Consider the following 20,417-nt stretch of genomic DNA (forward strand, 5'->3'; position numbering starts at 1 on the left):
ACAATCTTTTCTTTTATTCGTTTTTCATATAACTTTTTTAATTTTAAATATTCATTTTAGAAATTTCAATTTCGAAGCTTTGGTTCTAACGTGAGCTACTCGTAAGTACGTGTGATCTTAAACTTACAGAATCACCGATGTCACGCCTCGTTATCGAGACTCTACGATTTAATCTTCCCCAGACGCTCTAATCGCTTCCCGGGTTATCGTCGACTGTGATTTCAAATACATCATTATTCGATCGACATTAAGTAATTATTCCCCTAAAATCTCGTTCAAGGTTACGTTCTGAGTCGTAAGCTACGATTTTTTCCACACTTCTGAACTTCGAAGATCGATTTTCTCTGAAATCGATTGTTTCATCGCATAAATGAATCCTCTGGATCCTTAACAACGTAGTTGTAAAAGTCCCAGGTCGAAATTCGATGCAATAATGGTTTTACAGCTACATATCTGCCTGCGCCTCAGAGGTACACACACAGTAAACCTAAAACTTTAATCATGTTTCTTTCAAAGTTACTTCTTTCACGAAGTAAAAAATTTCAACATTTCGACAGTTTATTTATTCATGATTACAAATTTTTCACCAACTTCGAAGAAGGAAGAGGTTACTCGATTCAACATGTATATATATATATTTTTTATCATCAGAAATACTCCTACCGTTCGGTATCAGTCAGCCACTAGGAGAGCTCTCCAAACTTCGTTAAATTTATTAATGCACCTCACGGAATTAATAGGTTCTCAGATCCAACTTCTTATTTCGTTCTTACCCTTGACCTTTGAATCGTTCCGAAGTGGGTGCTCTTAAAATATCGATTTCTGGAAAAACGCAGACCGAATGAACGATTCAAAGGTTGTCCGTGGAAAACGAGGACTCTCGAGCGGAGAGTTCGTGTGAATTATTCGAGGGCGCAGTTTTCTTTCCTTGGCAGAAGGCTTGGATTTTCATGGAAACCGGAACGAAAAGTGGCGTTTTAAGCAGACGTGGATCCTTGAAGGTAGGCCTCTTTCTCGGGTTGCGTTATCGTGTGATTCACTCGACGAAAACACGCAACATGTACCACGTTAAATGCGTATAACCGTTATTCTAATTACTTTGGGCGTTGCGACGTGTGCGACGTGTCGAATGCAACCAGATTTTAGATTATTTAAATTTTTGAATGTCAAATTGTTGATGTGTAACGTTAGGTGTCCAAATTAATTTTCAACTGCTAACTTCCGCCGTAATTCTTAAGACCATTGCAAGTTTGATTAATATCTTTTTTCGTAGTAAGAATAAATTACATATTTTTCATTTAGTAATCTTTGGACGAATAACGAATAATCCTTGTCAAGAGCAAAAAATTCTTTGGTCAAAAATAATTGGTAGGCAATAACTAAAAAATATATAAAATATAGTATTTTATAAATAATCCGTTCTAACGAAAGAGAACAAATTAATCTTGATTAATATATTAATTAAAAATGTACGAGCATCTCTACACACTTTTTATACAGTTACATATTTATAGAGTATAATACTGTTTATGATTCGTTTGATCTATAGTATTGTACTTGCAAGCAAATACTAAACTAATCCTATTATTAACAATAGAAACTATTAATCATTTCTGCAAACGTTTCCATCCATATTACGAGCGAGTACACGTACGGTTATTTAATTAACAACGCGACCCATCTGTACATTGTACGCCATAATTCAGGCGAAAATATTAACCGGTACATTTCCATTAATTCCATGTCCGTTTCAACCACGTTTCACTCCGTTAAGATCTCAAAATATCCATAACAGCTAATGCCAACCTTATTCGTCGAAATTTTATTTCAGAGCGTCACCATAGAGATAGCATCCGCGATATATAGGCCTTAAAATCAATTAATATATTTTCCAAGTAATGAATCAAATATACTTTCCAAATCAAAATATTTCTAATTTATTCTACTTTCAAAATTGTTTCGTCAGGCATCGTAGGATATCAAAGTTTTTCGACTAAAATTAAATACTCAAAAACATTAACGAACACTTTGAACGAAACTTTCTTTTTAACAACACTTACCGTTTTTTAGATACTCGAAATAATATAATAGCTTACAATCGCTCGAAAGGGTGTTTTCACATCTTGATCGCTTCAGTGCCGAAGAAAAAGACAGTTTTATTGTCTTATCACTCGACCCACATTTCTGCAAGGTTTCACAGTTTCCGAATTTTCACGTCGCCGAACATTTTGATAGACGTAATTGTTGCAGTTGAGAATAATCCACAGCCTCAGGAGAAAATTTACTATTATAGGGAACAGGTGATATCTCAAAGATTTATGTGTGAAATGAATTGAAAAAATGATTAAATATATTTGAAAACATACCTAAAATATTCTCAAAATTAAAATTACATAAATCCTTCTCTATAGAAAGAATATCACGAAAAACACTTTTGCCTGCTAATGTGGTTTCTCTTCTTAAGGATAGCGGTGGGGATTGGTGATTAGCAATGATCGTTGAAACAGCTCGTTGATCTTTTCTCCGTTCGCCGGGTGGCACCGGAAACGGGAGCAACACGTGAGCCTCGAGAGGATGGCGTATTGATCCTTACTGCACTACCTGACCTCCTATCCTTTTTCAACCGGCGGTATTATCCTTCCTAAATCTAGCGTCGGAGGGGCCGTAATTGCATTTAGATTGATCGTATTAAGTGTCCGTTTACTTTCAAGTTTAATGCAAGGAACGGAGAAAGGTGGAAAAGCGGCGCATTTCGCGCGAGCACCGCGCTGCCGAGAGATCTATCTTAAAAATTTCCCCCAAATTATCTTCATACCTTTCTTGAAATAAAATGCACTAGCAACGTAAACATTTAATTAACGAAGATAGGGGAAACTGAAGCATTTGAAATAGTAGTGTCTGCTTAACCGGATTCTTCATTGATTCTTTTACTTCGTGAACTTGCTGTCTGCCATTATCCTTTATTTATTGAGTGACAGTTTGGTTAATTCAGTGACCAAAATAAATTTTTGATAGACTCATCTGTTTGAAAACTATTCGTTTATTTATTTTATTGCTTCAAACCATAAATGGCTTATACAGCATACAATAGTTGCGATAATTACAATTTATTTACATACAATTCTTATATTACAGTCTTTGAGAAAGCTATGAATAGTTTTTAATCCTTTAATATTCGGTTTACTCAAAAACGAGCGAACACAATACGGAGAGCGATGTTTGAAAACTATTCATTTGCATTACGTATAGTCAGTGTAAGAAGTATTCGTACAGCATCCAATTTAAAATAAAATTAATAAGAAAAGAAATAAGAGGATAGGATTAAAAATTTTGGTTAATTATTTCTTCCTCTAAAATTTATTAATAAAACAAATATATGAAGTTTTATTTTGAATTTGTTCCTGTGCGAATACTTATTACACTGACTGTATGTCGTCGCAGCGGTGCCAGTGGAATGCAAAATGTCACAAAATTTTACAAAATGATTATCGTTTGCCACACGTTGCTTATCGAGAATTCGAATGTTTTCAACGTTGTTTGCTATTTTGAATTTTTGCCATTTGCTCAGAGTCGGATACGTTACCGTGCAGGGAAAGAGTACGAGGGGAGTGTTCGGACTGTTTCTTCTCGAGCTTGAAATAACGATCGGGCTAGGGTAGAACAATTTAGTGACGCTACGTGAAAAATAAGAGCTGAAATTCACCAGAAAGCCTGTTATCGGGAGTCGGAGTCGATGTATGTTGTATATGGACTTCGCAAAGATATAGAAAGTAATCTTCTAACGTTATTAAGGTCGGGATCGCGATTTACGAGCATTTGACGTGGATATACGTCCCAAGTTCTCTATAGATCAATAATTCACATAAGCTGCAAAATGTTCTCTGTCCTCTCGTGCAAATGTCGCGAACTGCGTGTCATGATTCAGAAACTGATTTCTTTCATTGGAAACGTTCGTTGATATAAAATAATGGTTTTCAATTACATTCTTATCTCAATGTAATTATGATAGTAGAATTCCAATCTAACTCTGACGATTTCTCCTGGACTTTGGTTAAATGGCTTGGTGGGAGACAGTGGCAGACTAGATAAATCAGAACCAGATCGGCAATCGAGATAACGTAGTCTAGTTATTGTTAATTAGAATAGCTCACGTGTTAGTTTGTCTGTGCAAGCAGATGTGTAAATCGTTTTGAGCACGTATGGATAACTAAGGGAAACATTTTATGTTTTGAATTTGCAATTACATTCATTTCTCAATAACAGTCAGTCCCATAAATATTCATACCTTCTATGTCTATTAAAGAAATCTGCCTAAAAAAAAGGCGCAAGTAGTCTCGTTTTGCGAAGCTTCACTTTATGTAGCTTTGTGCATTTATTTCATTGTCTCTTTAGACGTAAAGTCATTAAAATTAATAATGACGTGAGTAATTTATGTAAAAACAAATTTGAACAATTATTACCGATACTATTCAGAATTAACTGGTTCGCCTTTTTTCAGACTTTGATACTTATAGCAAGCTGAGTTCTTCTATCTCATATTGCGCGCAGCGTAACTTTCTTTCCACGAAACAAAAGTTTGTCCAGACATCATGACGATGTGGAGCTGTAACAAGCGGTTTATTGAACGTGAACGAATATAGGTTGCTGTACAATAGCGGAACGTGTGCGAATGCGACATAACCGTAATACAAAGAGTTAAAAATGGCAAAAGGTTTGTTCTTTTTTTAGACAAGAAGTTCAATCATTCACTGAGCATGACTAGACTTTAGTATAATTTTGCTTGCACAACAATCTATCGACATGTATTAATGTGGAGCAATTTAAATAGCAATTACAATAGCAATTAAAAATAATAATGAGTAATAATATATCACTGCTATATTCTGTTACGCAAACAATTGATCCATATTGTGTACATTGTTAGATATACAATTATATATAATTGTGTTTCCAATTGAGCAAAAGTGCTTTTTAATGCCGCATTATTTATTCCAATGTGGAACTATCAACTATGAACTATCAATATATATATGAAAAATGGAAAAAGGTTTGCTCTTTTTTTAGACAAGAAGTTCAATCATTCACTGAGTATGACTAGACTTTAGTATAATTTTGCTTGCACAACAATCTATCGACATTTATTAATGTGGAGCAATTTAAATAGCAATTACAATAGCAATTAAAAATAATAATGAGTAATAATATATCACTGCTATATTCTGTTACGCAAACAATTGATCCATATTGTGTACATTGTTACATATACAATTATATATAATTGTGTTTCCAATTGAGCAAAAGTGCTTTTTAATGCCGCATTATTTATTCCAATGTTGAACTATCAACTATGAACTATCAATATATATATATATATATATATATATATATATATAATATAATAATATAAATAAGTTTGATTGTACATTTTCGAATGTCCCTAAAATATTCGATGGTGTCACAATTTTACCACGACTCGTATAATCTTTAAAATTACAGCGTGTTACCACGGGGGATGTCCTTTTCCATTATATTTCACATTCGGTAAATATCAGATCCGTGTTCGTCCAACGGGTGATTCGCTGGAAACTTCTATTTTCCGTGTCTGTTCCGTGCCAGCGCGACGTGCAAACCGATGAAACGAATCTGAAGTGGCAATGCCATTGCAGATTCAATCTCCCGGCACAGAGAATGATAAATACATATAGACAGACCGAGTATCAGGGCTTTGCCAAAAGAGCTGTCAGAATGTATATTCGAGGGCGGTTAACCGATTTCGCAAAGCGTCGCGAATATCTGATAACGATGGATTTGAACCAGTTTGGGCAAACACAAGGGCAGAATCAAAGGGACGATTGATGACCGAACTCTCGATTCGCAGGTATTGTGTTTGAAACCGGATGAGCTCGTAAAATCCAATGTCACCGAAATTGAAAAGAGTTAATGGGACACGTGTTATTTTCGATTAGCGCGGTGAGCGTGTACGAAAAATATAATTTCCATCCGAGAGTATCGTTTGCGGTATTTTATATTTTATATTCTATATTTTACACTCGAATAGAACGAAATTAATTGTTTAATAACACGGATCCTCGCACCACGGAGGACTTTTATTTCGTTCGAGAATTTATTTTCCGATGGAAATAATAATATCTAGCCAAGTAAACACTTTGTTACGTAATATTTGACCGAATATTTTATGTGCCACGGATAATTTTCCGGCGTTGCGTTGGGCATTATTCTTTCTTTTGCAACCAGTCAAAAACACGAAATACCGTGACGTCCATTAAACGCAGCTCGACGTACACCGGAATCCATTATTATGGAGATTTGTATTAAACATTGCGTGATAAAAGTTTCATAGAAACGCAACGAAACGCGGCGACATTTTGAATTGTCATTTTAAAGTGAAACGTATTAATGGCCGCTGCGCGTTTGTATATTGCGACTCGCGCGGAAAAATTTATTCGTTCTGGAACGTGTAACGGTGACGTATCTGTTTGCAGGTGGTGACAAATATTGCGTACCTTTGTTTGCATTTGTTCAAATGATTTGTTGCTACAGTGAATGCTTAAAACGTGATGCACAGTATTAACGCGTTTGTATTACATATTTTACGTATAAGTTTGAAGCAATTTAAATAGCTATTAAAGTAACAATAGCTTGTTCATGGAAATATATTTGTCATGATAGGAGTCTTGACAAGCTTTATGAACTCTTTGTATGATTTTATAATTCATATAAGTTGTAAAGAATTTCTAATTTCTTGTTTTTAATTCATTCTTTTTTACACTTTTTAAGTTTATATTATACAGAGATGTTCTTGAAGAGGATTCAAAATAGATTCATTCGGCAGATTCGTTTTCGAGCATAATTAAATAATATCATAAGTTTGCTAATTATCCTTGCTATTAGGAATGATGCTGACACGGCAGTATACAAGTGTTGTCGTTATTTATGTTGTCGAGATAGTTAGGAAATGCACTCCAAGACTTATGACTTCTCTAAAGTTTCCGTGTCGACCTGTCAAATACAGCGCGCCCGGAAATTTCGTAAACGTTTTGCATTACATGCAAAATTGCGGAAAACGTTTTCATCTGTTCAGTGTTGTGTCTGTAAAATTTCTTTCAAGTTCTCAGCTTTTTCATTTATTTTATTTTTACGAATCTCTTCGCAGTAACGACACGTAGTAACGTCAGTAATGACTTCCAGACATTGGAGGAGAATTTAAATTCCTTCAGTTAATAATTTGCATGATTTCAGTTCCAGAACCTAATAATTATAATGACGATTATAGCTAATTTGTTTTTTTAGATGGATCTTGACTTGGCGATTACAATTATGGCCATTTTGATTCTTAACTGCTCTCTTTACCCAAGGGTCAAAAACTGAAATGGTTCAAAAAGTGTTTTTTTTTTTGCACGTGGAGGAACATTATAGCATCAGGACCGAAATCTACTGTCTGAGAAGGTTTCGGGTAGCTTTTGATAGGGGCAGCAATATTGAATATCGTTAATGTGTGTACTGTCTAAATAAATTTGCGGTAATTTTTGGTAGTGGCAGCAATATTGAATACCAATATTATAGGAATATTGACACTTTATTTACCGGGAGCCTATTTATAGGCTTTTTAATTGCAGTATTTAGTTATTTGAATGTATTTACTATGTTGATGGTTGTCTACTTACAATGTTCAGTGCTTGGTAACAGACTTGGCTTTCAATGTAGCTAGTAACAGTATGGAGGAATTATTGTCAGCCTAGATTGGCACATGCTACTGTAGAAAATTCTTTTTTGAATTAAAGTCTGCTTCTAGATAGCCCGGTAGATAAAGTGTTAATGTACATACTGTGTACACGGACATACTGTCTGATAAGGTTTGGGATAGTTTTTGATGGGGGTTGCAATATTCAATACTGTTAATGTACATACTGTCTACACGGAAATACTGTCTGAGTAGATTTGTGGTATTTATTGATGTCTTTTTCTTAAACTCAACCCGAATACTTACGGGACTGACTGTACATAATCTTAAACATCGACGGTCTTTCTGTAGTATTTCGTGCAATTTTATCAAGAAATTTGAACGTGGTGGGAAACCAACATGGAAACACATACGTAAGGCAATTCCCGTAATACCTGAGCGCAATGGATTGGATTGGATTCGAGTGATAGAATGACAAATCGCAAAGGACAGTCGGGGGAAGTGCATTTGTGGTGGACTTGGCGATGATCCAGGCACTTTGAAAGGCTCATACGTGCTGATAATGGCGTGGCCATCGTTTCTCTTATGGCGCAAGCCAACCAATGAATCGTCGGTTGAACAGTCCTATTCTTTCTCCGCACTTTCGTGAATCATTTCGCGTCGATTTCGTTCCGGCTGGAGAGAAACTCGCTAGTGGTACCGCGAACGCCTCGTCGACTTTAAAAATTTAAAGCAACCGCGGCTAGTACGTTCGCTCGAATTAACTGATACAGAAAGCCCGGGCATAGTTGCTTAAACTTTTTCGATATCTTTCCCTTGTTAGAGAAATTCTTGTCGGGGAAACTCTGAGCGGTGTACAGGCTGTATACGAAATACAAAACATCTTTCGCCACTTTCGAATACATACGGGCTGTACGAAGCTTTCATAAGTCTGGGAGTTACCTTAGGGCTTCGCAAAGTTTCGCAACCCTGCAGGACCTCGCGAACTATCTGAAACATTGGAGTTGTAAAACATGGGAAAACATCGACGTCGAACCATGATGGATATCCTGAGGCACGCGGTTTATTCATAGTTTTGTTATTAGTTGCTGGGGCGAATTATGATTTTAGTTAACGTTGCTTTGTTTACAATTGTGTCTGCGGGAGTTTTAAGTCTGTTATATTTACAGTTGAAACGGCGAAGTAAATAATGACGAAGAAAAGAGGTCAGTTCGTATTCAATACTTTACAAGTTCGATATTTACAGAGGTGCATTTTGTAGACCAGTTTATTATTCTGTAAAATTAAACGAAAATGTGTCATTTAAATATACACAAAATAAACCAAAATCTGTCGAATAAAAGAAGCGCATATAATTCCTACCTTATTGATAATATATACGTAATTGTTACGAATATAGATGCAAAATTATTTTTAAATACACAGTATTCATTTGAACAAATGATTATTTGTTAGTTTATTCTTAGGATTACAATAGTCCGTGAGACGTATGATTTTCTCTTCTCGGTAAATTATAGCAAGAATACCTTTGTTATATTTATATTTATACAACGTTTCGGTCTTACGTTAATAACAACATGTCTCGATATATTTGTGCTCTAATGTACCAAAAAAATGATAACACACACGTGAAACATTAATATGTGTTACGCTGATAAAGATAATTGCGCATGTGGAATGGTGTTTAAATCATCGGTGGGATGGTGTAATTCCGGAGGAGGAAATTACACAAAATACCTGCGAGCAATTGACCATTAGCGTTACCTTGGAGGATTCACTGATGGGATGACCTACCGATCGATATACTGGGACAGATGCGAAAGTGCATCGGCCCTGATGTTGGCGTAGGTCCAACCACTTCTGAGCTCTTACAGATGCTGACGACGGTGCAAAGATTTGTCCCGAAACAGGTCAATTCTTACCTGTTATAAATACTAGAAATCGATTAATCGAGAGCAGACATTATAAATTAAGAAATTTCATTTTAGTTTACTCGATACTATCAGCTCGATCTGTAATATGTGGTGGTGACTCGAGTAGTTTTAGTTTATGGAATTAAATAATGAATACGAAAGGTTGTTTATTCTCGAATATTTTGCAGTATATAAAGGTCATTCCAAATTTACGAAAAAAATACAAAACAAAATATTAAAATTCGTCTGTTGTAAAATTTTTTGATTTCTCGGGAGAAAGGTTAAATTTTCCAAATTTTGACACTTTATATTACGATAAGAGCAAAGTTACATTACGACAAAATGAAAAATATATATTTTAGGTGACTCTGTACACGTTTGAAAAATGAGCAAGGATTAGAAGGAACGTTCAAGTGCACACTTTTGATGGGAGAAGTTTAGCAAGAGAAACCAGCTTTCAATGAAACGTAGCCATAAATGGAGAAAAATGAAAATTCCTTTGATAGACACGTACATATGTACGTGAAAACGGTTCCTACAAGTCCACACAGACTCATCACACTTTGACGAGTTTGAAACCCTTCGGAACTTCATATATTTTTACGTATTCAAGATCTCGAAAGCTTCGGGAATCTCGCTATAAAGAGGGTACCTTTTCCTTTGCGTCGCGAGGTTCGAGATGAAAAGTTTCGGGTCGATTGATGATTAAAACCATACGTGGTTGGAATAATTCGCTTTCTCAGTTTCAAGCACACCTCTGAAAAATGTGTGAGCTTCGATGCTAGGATGTTTATTGCTTGGCATTACATTTCCTTTGGTTTACAGGGGGATCTCCACCAATTAAAACTATGGAAAAAGGTGATATTACGATTTTGCGGTGCAAAATCAAGTTGTTTATGTTTCAAAAGAGTTTATTAACTGCTTAGATTTCTCGACTGAAAATCATCATTTAGAATATTACGTTATTAACGTATTTCGCGCGACAGCAATCTTCGAACTCCGGATATACGTTTCTCAGATTACGTTTGGAAATTCATAACTCGCCGAACCATCGGTGAGGAACGTACTATATACATATGCAGTTCTCGTGTTCCACTTCAAACCTGAAACTTCGCAAATAACCAATTCACGTGTCGTGCTTCAACAACATGCAGAACCTCAAAGGTCTTACGCAGAAGCAGTTGCAGCTTGACGTTGCATAACGGATCTCCGAGGTCAAAGACCGTATGTCAAAGACTGTATACCAAACGCCAAGTCAACAGTTAAATCATTGTATTTCGAGCTGACTAGGAATACTCACGATTTACAGTACTAAACGAAAGCCTTAGGCCACTACATCTTTTACATTTTTAATCGCTAAAGAAAGAGTATCTGCTCTTCCTTTAGCTTATATATTTTATTTTATCAATATTATTATACATTGTAACGTCCGAAATTAGGTAAAAATAATCTAAATTCATAGGAGTATTTATCTGCTTTATCAGTTTTCATCTACTTTATCATCAGAAATATTGTGAAAACATTGAACAAATTTATAAGATATATTTACACAATTTTAATTCATTAAAAAAGTTAGAATGCTTGTTAATACTTGTCCGGAATAACTGCGCACTTCCATCTCTCGAACGTCGCAGCTGATATCAGGGCGTGTTCATCTTTGCACCATAATACTATCTCGAACCGATCTTAAACTTAGCAATTTAAGTAATGAAAACTTTAAGATGCGAAGTTAGTTTTCTCGAGCTTTCAAGTTTCACCCATGATACTAGCGTGCTCCAGAAACGAAAGTTATATGACCCATATTTTTTAGGGCTCCTTTATTAGGTATAAGGGTTTAAAAATTTGTGACGCCATTTTGGGACAACTGTTACTTTTTAGCGTTTATATGAAACTGTGGAGACGTTGAAGCTATTAAAAAACAAGGTTTAGGAAGTTTGGATTACATTTACATAAATCTATGTTAGTAAAATAAATATATAGTGTACATTTCTTGTTATTGTATATATACTAGTGTATATATGTACATATAATAGAATTGTGAAAAATTATCATAAAGATTTAGTATGTTTACAAAGTCTCACACTAATTGGATGTCATTTAGTAGGTGCAGTTTGAATTTTCACGCAAACAGACAGGGCAGTTTTTTATTTGAATTCTTTTCGTTTCTCTTTTAGAAATTAATTGTCTTAAATTAGAGTTGGGTGTAAATCAAACTTTTGTTGTTAACGTATGCTATTCGAACCCTCTATGACTATTACAGAAATTTGTCTAAATTAAATGATAGGTTTGATGTTTCCAAATCTATGTTTCCTTATAAATATGTACACGAATAAACTTTACTTTGAAACGTAACGTCTATCATTTAATTTAGGTAAATTTCTTTAATAGACATAGAGGGTACGAATATTTATGGAATTGACTGCACATCCCAGTACACATATCTAGCTGACATTGGAAAAATTACAATTGAGACTCGCGAGAACATATGTATGTTTAAAAAAAAATGAACTTCTTCAATGAACGTAGAAGGTGCGAATGCTTACGAGTCTGATTGTGTACGTTCCACTAAGGGTTAAGTAATGAAAACAAATAAAAATTGTAGACTGGCCCGAGTTCGAGGTACATTGGAAGTTAGTGTACGCCTGATTTTTTTCGCCGTGATTGGACATTCGCGAATGGTCGAATAAACACGCAGGAGCGTAATTTCTTGTGTCTAATGTAATTACGGTTGAACCGAGTTTATAAATACGAAGAGAAAGTAAGTGTCCCATGCGCGCAACGAGTTAACAATTACGCATGGCTCCCAAGAGGCTAATGCCGCGGCGGAGAGTCCACCGCTGAAAGTTAACTCGGAGAAATTACGGAATTGCTTATCTCGGGATTAGCATCGCGTTGCGTTAAGAACAAATTGCACGAATTTGCGGGAGAAAAACACCGCGATAGGCCACAACCCAACTGCCTGTTGCACCCTCCGGTACTTTCCTTCACTTTCCTTCATCGTGTTCTTCTTTCGCTAAATAACCGGCGCTTGGAATAGTTATTTTGCCGAGAACTTTCTTAATTAACGCATCGAAGAAGTTTGTTTCTCGAACTCATTTCTCGCGAAAGACAACCGCCGGTCCTGGAAATAAACATTTTCGAACGATTTCCCTTTTTTTAACGTATTTGTGGCTTTGTCTGGAATCATTGAATTTGTAATACATTCATTAGTGTGAGAAGCTTTTTTAGTTTTCACTACTTTACTCGCGACAAAATTATATTTTCCATACATTATCTGGCATGCAATAATTTTTATAAAATGTTTTCTTTAAAGCTTGTTTTTTTTTATAGATATTGAACCATATAAACGAAACACTCTGTAGATAACTATTTACAACTAACAATTCAATCTCTGTCTTGCAACTTGAACTTCATGGTTCAGTTCTATTTTCATACAACACTTTCTTTCACGTTTACACCACAGATATCGTACCCATCTTTAGCAAGCGTAATTCAGTTTTGCAGTCGAGAATTCATTTAATTTGCTTAGTTGTAAATGAGTTTCCCAAAACATAACGAGTTCGAGGGTGATCTTCCTTTCCGTTTACAGCTTTTTAATGACATCGTAAAACGAGAATACCCGCTTCTCCCATCTTTATGTTACTGTAAAATTCCTCCAGGCTCGATTTCGCGCATTTCTTGATTCTCGACGTAATAATAGATGCTGTGGTTTTATCGATGCGATTTATGAACCGCCGGCACCCCATCTCTAGCCTGCCAGACTAATAACGATCGCTGAGAGCAATCTTACGGTTCTGCGATTCGAATTTCAAATTGCCAGTGCATCATCGACAACGAGGAAAGTATATGTATATTTGATATGGCACCTTTAACCATTATAGAATGTTTAGGAAAATGTATACAGATGTACAAGATAAAGTAGGCACTAATGGACGTAGGATAATCTAATACAAACAAAAGAAAGTCTTCAGAGGTAATAATTTGAAATAGGGAGACCGAAAAGTAATTCAAATATCATCGACTTGGAAAAGTTTTTCAATGAAAACTCGAAGAACTTTTTTATAAAGGGAATCGAACAACTGCTTTTACACTGGCAAGAAGTGTTAGAAAACGATGGAAATTATTTTGTTGATTAGTATTTAAGATTTCTTTAGTAAATAAATGCTGATAAAATTTTCGAGCTAAAGATATCGATTAAAAAGTAATTTACTCGTGAGCATATGTCGCTTTAAAATTGTTTAATTATTTTGAACGTACATAGTGTAAATAATATCAGTTCCAGAATGTCAGAATCTTTCTCTGTCGTAATGGCTGAAATATACATAAAAAAACTGTTTAAAGACAATGCTTTGTTTGCAAAATGCATAGAAATGTAAATAATTTGTTATTCCTACCTACCAGACAAGTAACCTACGCCAAGTGCAATCTCACGGGTTTGCGATTCGAATTTCAAATTACCTCTGCATCATCGACTACAGGTTGAGCATACGTTCGATATGGCTCCTTTAGCGAGCACGGTCCGTGAACACGATTTTACTGCTGTCTTTGAACTATCGTAAAGTGCAAGAGCACGAGACCTCGGTAATAATTTTTTTACTTGTTTCCGCGAAATAAAATGCTACAGTCACAGTATTTTCTCATGAGCTCGTGCCAGCGCGTTAACGCTTCTTTATGGTTCAGCTGACTCTCAGTTCTAGTTTCTCATTAGCATTCTATCGTTAATAATATTCGTGTATATTTTCAGCAGTTTTGCTCCCTTCCAGGTTTTTCCTCATTTTACTTATTATTTTCTCTGTATTTTCTTCTTGTTTTGATGCTCCGGACGTTGTTATTGGAAAACGAAATTTGTAATTTAAAGTTCACCGATCCAAAGGTTGCGAATGCGAAAACAGGAATTTACTTAATTATTGGAATCCGAAAAATTCAGTTTTTGTTTCACTTAAGATAAACTTTATCGTTAATTAAATCAAATTCTTCCTACAGATCTAATGTTTCTTATGAAATTTGAGTTTATTTGTAAATCTGATTTTTCGATTAACGAATAATTGATTATTGTGCAAAATCGATAGCTTCGTTTATGTTGTAAGGTTAAAGAACTGAATCGACTTTATTCCGGTTCAAATAAACATTTTCACTAAAGAAAGTATTTTTTTTATGATCGTTTGGTATTTCTCCTGAAAGTTTAACGTACGGTTCAAGAGCAATCAATGCGTATACTGTGACTATATTTATCTTCTTTACAGAAGTCAGTGAACTTTTGAAGGGTTGAGATCAAAAGGGTTATAAATTTCCTCGAGGGTGGCTTTTCACGTAGAATTTGAATTCAGCGACCCTTTCAACCTTTAAAAGTATTCCTATTGCAACTATAACTAATGAAATATTTTGTTGAAAAAATACCAGGGTTCCTCACTTTGCTTGTGCAAATATTCTATAAATTTAAAGTTAGATAGCATGATAGAGATCGTAAATTAAAACTCATGATTTTACCATTTATTTACACTGTGTATTTTTTTGAAACTTTAATTAAAATACATGTGCGTACAGTTTGAAACGAAGTAGAAAATTTATGAGCTCGTGAAATTTAAAAAATCGTATAATCTGTCGATACAAAGATTGTGCAAAATTATTATTCGAAAGACTTCCTGTGCAGAAACTTTCGGTCGAGTGGTTATATCGAACAGTTCCGAAGCTTTGCGCTGTATCGTATTTCGGTTTTCAATCGGAACACAATCGACGGGTTCAATTTGTCTACAACTCCAATCGTTCGGGATATTCTTTCACCCATAACCGAAATAAAAAAGATTACGATCCATGAAAGCTTTTACTGGCAAATACATGCTTCTCCATTTAACATTGAAATGCTCTGTCTTTGAGCTTTTTGACATTTCAGCGACCGATGCATTCACGAGAAAATCGTGTATGGTGCATTTTACAAATGAGCGTGACAATGATCGTTGTTTATCGCAGTCGATGACGGATTCACTACACCGCATGCTTCTTGATCCAATCAAGGTACGCGCTGATACGCGTGTACACAGAAGGATACACTACATCGGCACAATTTCTCGAAAAGGATACCAGACCAGCTAGTTTTCCACGTACCATCAATGGACCGCCGGAATCACCCTAAATAGAACGCATGGTTTAGTTTTAAATAAACTATGTTTAATTGTTAAAAGATATCAGGATGGACAGAAAACAGACGATACCATAATTGCAAAATATTCGTGGATCATATAACAATCGAGGGATGTGCAATAAGAAGGATCTCCATTTTTATATGACTTTTAGCTTAGAACATAATCATGGATTTAAAACATTTCTTTTTTTGTGGTGCAGTAAGGAAGAAAATTTGAAAAAATGAAACCACCTTCTCATTGCAGCACGCCCCTTAATTTCTTTGAGGGAAGTAACTCAAAAATGAAGAATACAATTGTCAAAGAGTAGTATTCTCTTTGAACAAATCGATCTTGAATATTCGTGGTGCTATTGTGCACCGCTTGACGGTCGTGTCTGACCATTACTCGATATTTCTACTTACTTTCGATGCATCATACACATATGGGCGTACGACATCATTTCTTCTCTTTCTATATCGACATTTTCTGTCTCATTAGAGTCAGTTTAAATAGATAATTCTCTTAACAATATTTTTAAACATCAACACAAGTAGAAATAATGTGTAATGGTCAGGCACGTGTGTTACGAATTTTCGATGTCGATTATTTTGTAAATGGAACTCTCCACCGGAAAACTTCATCCGATATTTTCGATTAATTTTTGTACGAGGAATCGCGAAATATCCTTGGTTATACCAATCATCCCAGCTTACTCTGTATATCGATGGAATAATAATAATAGTACTTTAATTATGGGAATAAACCCTTGATATAAAGTACCTGAATTTTCAATAGCATCTAAACTGTTTTGAACGAAAGAGACTTACTTTGCAATGTCCCCGTACAGCATTAGGGTCGTATCCGCACAGATGTGTATTATAAATGTGGTGCGAATCCGACCAAACCTTACGACAGTATTCCTGGCTCGCAATCGTGATGTTTACCCAGTGCAAAAGGTTGGTTCTATCCGCTTGATACTGCAACGTTACGGCGCGATGTTACGATACGTTTTTATCAATTTTTACGAAAATTTGTTAAAGCTTGAATTATTAGCGTATCGCTCGAGGTGTTAGATAAGCATATTGGTGCACTGCTTTAACCGGAGTAAAGTCTAGTGCTACATTTACCGAGAGCCAACCGAATCCAGAGACTATAGCTGGGTCATTAGTTTTAACGACTTCATTCGTATCGGGCAGAGGTACGAACGATATCAGAGTGGATTTCACGAACGGAGTTTTCACCTGCGCAAAATTTCACATCATTATTTACGGTAATACGTGCACTGAGATATTGTAAGCTTTTCTATTTTTCATGCAAAATAAAATCATTGCAAATGTTCCTACTAAAATTGAACCTTCATAGGAATTTATATTACTCTCCAAATATTGTAATACATTTCGTCTTATATTTCGAGGTGAAAGAATTCAAATGTATTTAAAATGATCTACCTTGATCAGAGCGATGTCGTTCACCCAACTATTGTATCTTTCATGCATAGAAATCTTGTCCACAGCATAGTTTGATCCAGGTTTCGTCAAATCGACCGTACCAGCAACGACCTTGATTTCTTGCGCACGTTTGCTGTAAACGATATTGCCATTTTATTCGAGTTTGACTTATCTTTATATTTATATACACAATTATAAATACAATACTCTGAATTTAAATAGAACACGATTCTCGTAAAAGAAATTAGATTTGTTTGTATTGCTTACAGATTTGTCGACCACAGGATATTGCATACTAAAGTAAAATATAGTACTGGGAGAATATAAAACAACCTACCCAGCTACACAGTGAGCCGCAGTTATAACGTGGTACTTATCAAGAATTGATCCGCCGCAAAAATGTCTCGAGGAACTCGCAGTTTGGAGAGAAACCTAAAAACAAATTCTGAAATATCTTCGGAACTGTTTCTTCAAATTAATGAATAACACGAGAAATTATTTCACAAGAGAAAAGGATTATTTAAAAAGAATATTTCACGCTTACTTGGTAAGGAATTTCACCTGGCTTTGCCACTATTCCCCCTATGATCCTTGATTCGAATTCAGCTGTAATAATACAGACAAATAATAATTATTATGGCAACGGAGAATAAGGAAATTAGTAATTAGGAAATATTAAGCCATAATAAAAAATACTTCTTTTCATTTCAGTTAAAATAAATTCTGTTTCGTTCTCAAGAGTGAAATGAGACACATGCTATATAAAAAGAGTAAACGGAAAATAAATATTGATTTTTGAGGCACAGAACTCAGAAATACTACGCGTAGTATTTAGACTCACCGTTGGCCAAAGCTAGAAGTGCCGAAAGGATGAAAGTAGTTAGTGCCGCCATGTCTAGACGTTGTCACTTACGAGTCTGCTACTATTCAGCTCAGATTCACTTACTTCGTAGCATTTATAGGTTTAATCGGATTGCAATTATCGCAAGATTAGATACGTTAATAAAGACACTGATTACAATCCCGTTTCTCCTGAGATAAGATAAGCTACAAAATTGTTTGAATTTCATATAAAAACTTAAAGTAAACTCAAATTTTGATGTTATTTAAATTTGAATCAAGGAGTAAAAATATCAATAAAATAGAAGATTGATAGCAAAAGTGCAAGTGTGTCTTTTTTGAGTAATTTAAATGTTTGGTTGATCTGTATATCTTTGAGTAGATTGACGTTCCTCTTGAGAAGTCTTAAGGAGAATTATCTATTAATGATTAAACTCTTATCTTTAAATTAAATGATTATTTTTGGTCTAATCTATGAAACGAAAAGGATAACAATTACGTTGAATTTTTGGTAGTATTCTTCGTTTTTCATTTTTTAAATAGATTTATTACAGATATTTTTAACATAACCGAAGTATCGAATTAATGGTTATATAAAAAGCAGCTTTGGGCGTTCTTTACCCGTTACGAGTTTCTGCGTCGGAGCACGTTTCCTTGGCCATTTTCTTCGTTTTTACTCCAGGCCTTCCAGTCGTTAAAAAATAAAGGAATGAGATAAATTACTTGCGCGTGCACAACACCTTCACTTTAGTTTAATCGATTACGTGCCTTGATGGGAAATGATTTCATCACCGACAGGAAAAAAGAACTGAAACGTTGACGCGTTCTTAATGAAGCAATCATTTCCAAAGGCAAGATTGATCGAGGTAATCGTCTGCAAATATTTTAAAGCTTTTTGACTTTTAGGTAAACTTAATATGGACAGTTAAAGAAGGATGTTGAAAAATGGTCGGTTTTGGGGTAGCTGCAGTGTCTAAATTATTGATAAGCCATCATTAGTTCGATTTCTATCGAATTTAGTGGTACTAACCAGTACCTGTATTAAGAACCAGCAACATTTAAAATTAGCGATTAAAAGAAAAATCAACGTTGGCAAACAGGCTTCTGCAAAGAAAAATTCTGATAGGATAGAAAGAATTCTGGGTGGAAAGGAATTCCACTTAAGGAATTCACTAGAGATTGCAGGAAGATCACAGTAAAAAATGGACTATCATTGGCTGATATGCATGTAGCTCTGTGTATTAGATTCTCCAACGAAGCTTTCGGCTCAATCCCATTTTGCTAATGTTCAACCAAATATAATAATCTCTATAGGAAATACAAGCCTTCTTGCACCACGTTACTAAAAATACGTGAATTAAGTAAAACTAGAATTTGAGAACTGTGTAAAGGTATTCTTTAAATGTTAAGCTTGAAGAAAACACAAAGAAGAAGTAAATGTTGCGTTCCCCTTTTGAGCGAGGTTAATGTTTATCGTCCAGCTGTATTATCGTCGAAAGCGTCGACATTGTTGTACGTTCGTAGGAACAACTCGGAAATGTCGAAGTTTTCATAAAACTGCAATAAAAGATGAACAAAGCGGGTGGGAAAAATGGCGAGACGACGTAAAATTGCGCGGAGTTAAGCGGATCGAAATCGAAGTAGCAATGTCGGGGTCTGCGGGGTTCGATAACGATTGAACGATTTGTGGCGTCTAAGGCGAGCCGAGGCTACGCAGTGAACCGGCAAAAAGGGTTGAAATTGGTCCTCTTGGGAAAGCTGTTCTTGTATACCGGGAAGGTCTAAAGGAGAGCCATATGTAAGGTATATACAAAATACAGATATACAAATTATCTTAACTTGAGCAGATTCTAAAAACAGATTGCGACCTTGAGGTTACGTTTCTCAAAGAGGCTTTAAGATTTCATTTTTTTTTTTTTTTAATAAAACAGATATTGTGGAACGTGGCTTTCCTCTTGGTGTTGGTGTTTTTTTAAGTATGTTGTTAAGCATCAACGTTTCAAAGTTATACGTTGTTTTATTTTAGTTATGTGAAATAATTGGGGGATGAAAGTTTTTAGGAAAGAGAATTTTCATACAGTAGAAGTTTATCATTTTTTATAAATATTTGTGGGGAGGTGGAATATATCACGATATTCTTGTGTATAATATAATGATTATTTAACGAAACGAAATATATAACGAAAAAACGTAAAAATAACGAAATTTATATCGTATATTTTGTCAGCAACGAGTAACCAATCAACAAGATTATTTTAATTAGATGCATAAATATCGTGAGAGTTATTTTTGAATATCAGTGAGTGAGGATGAAAAGGTTTGAAAGTTTGAAAGTAGCGTCGTCATTCAAAATATGTAATACTTAATAAGTATTTATTACATATTTTGAATGACG

At 35.1% G+C, this 20,417-nt stretch overlaps 2 protein-coding genes across 2 annotated transcripts in view; one reads left to right on the plus strand and one right to left on the minus strand.

Annotated features, from left to right (window-relative positions):
* The window catches only part of LOC128874883 (uncharacterized), a 256,873-nt gene that overhangs the window by 31,879 nt on the left and 204,577 nt on the right, over positions 1 to 20,417 (plus strand). The window lies entirely within an intron of this gene.
* Positions 15,097 to 18,121, minus strand: LOC128874891 (chymotrypsin-2-like). Its single transcript, XM_054120027.1, has 7 exons — positions 18,024 to 18,121; positions 17,727 to 17,788; positions 17,520 to 17,614; positions 17,183 to 17,315; positions 16,862 to 16,975; positions 16,562 to 16,711; positions 15,097 to 15,741 (listed from the first exon to the last, which is right to left on the minus strand). Exons 1-7 carry the CDS (start codon positions 18,073 to 18,075, stop codon positions 15,598 to 15,600), a joined length of 750 nt encoding a protein of 249 aa, XP_053976002.1. The 5' UTR covers positions 18,076 to 18,121; the 3' UTR covers positions 15,097 to 15,597.

Source organism: Hylaeus volcanicus, chromosome 4, assembly GCF_026283585.1.
Source record: "Hylaeus volcanicus isolate JK05 chromosome 4, UHH_iyHylVolc1.0_haploid, whole genome shotgun sequence".
Lineage (NCBI taxonomy): Eukaryota > Metazoa > Arthropoda > Insecta > Hymenoptera > Colletidae > Hylaeus > Hylaeus volcanicus.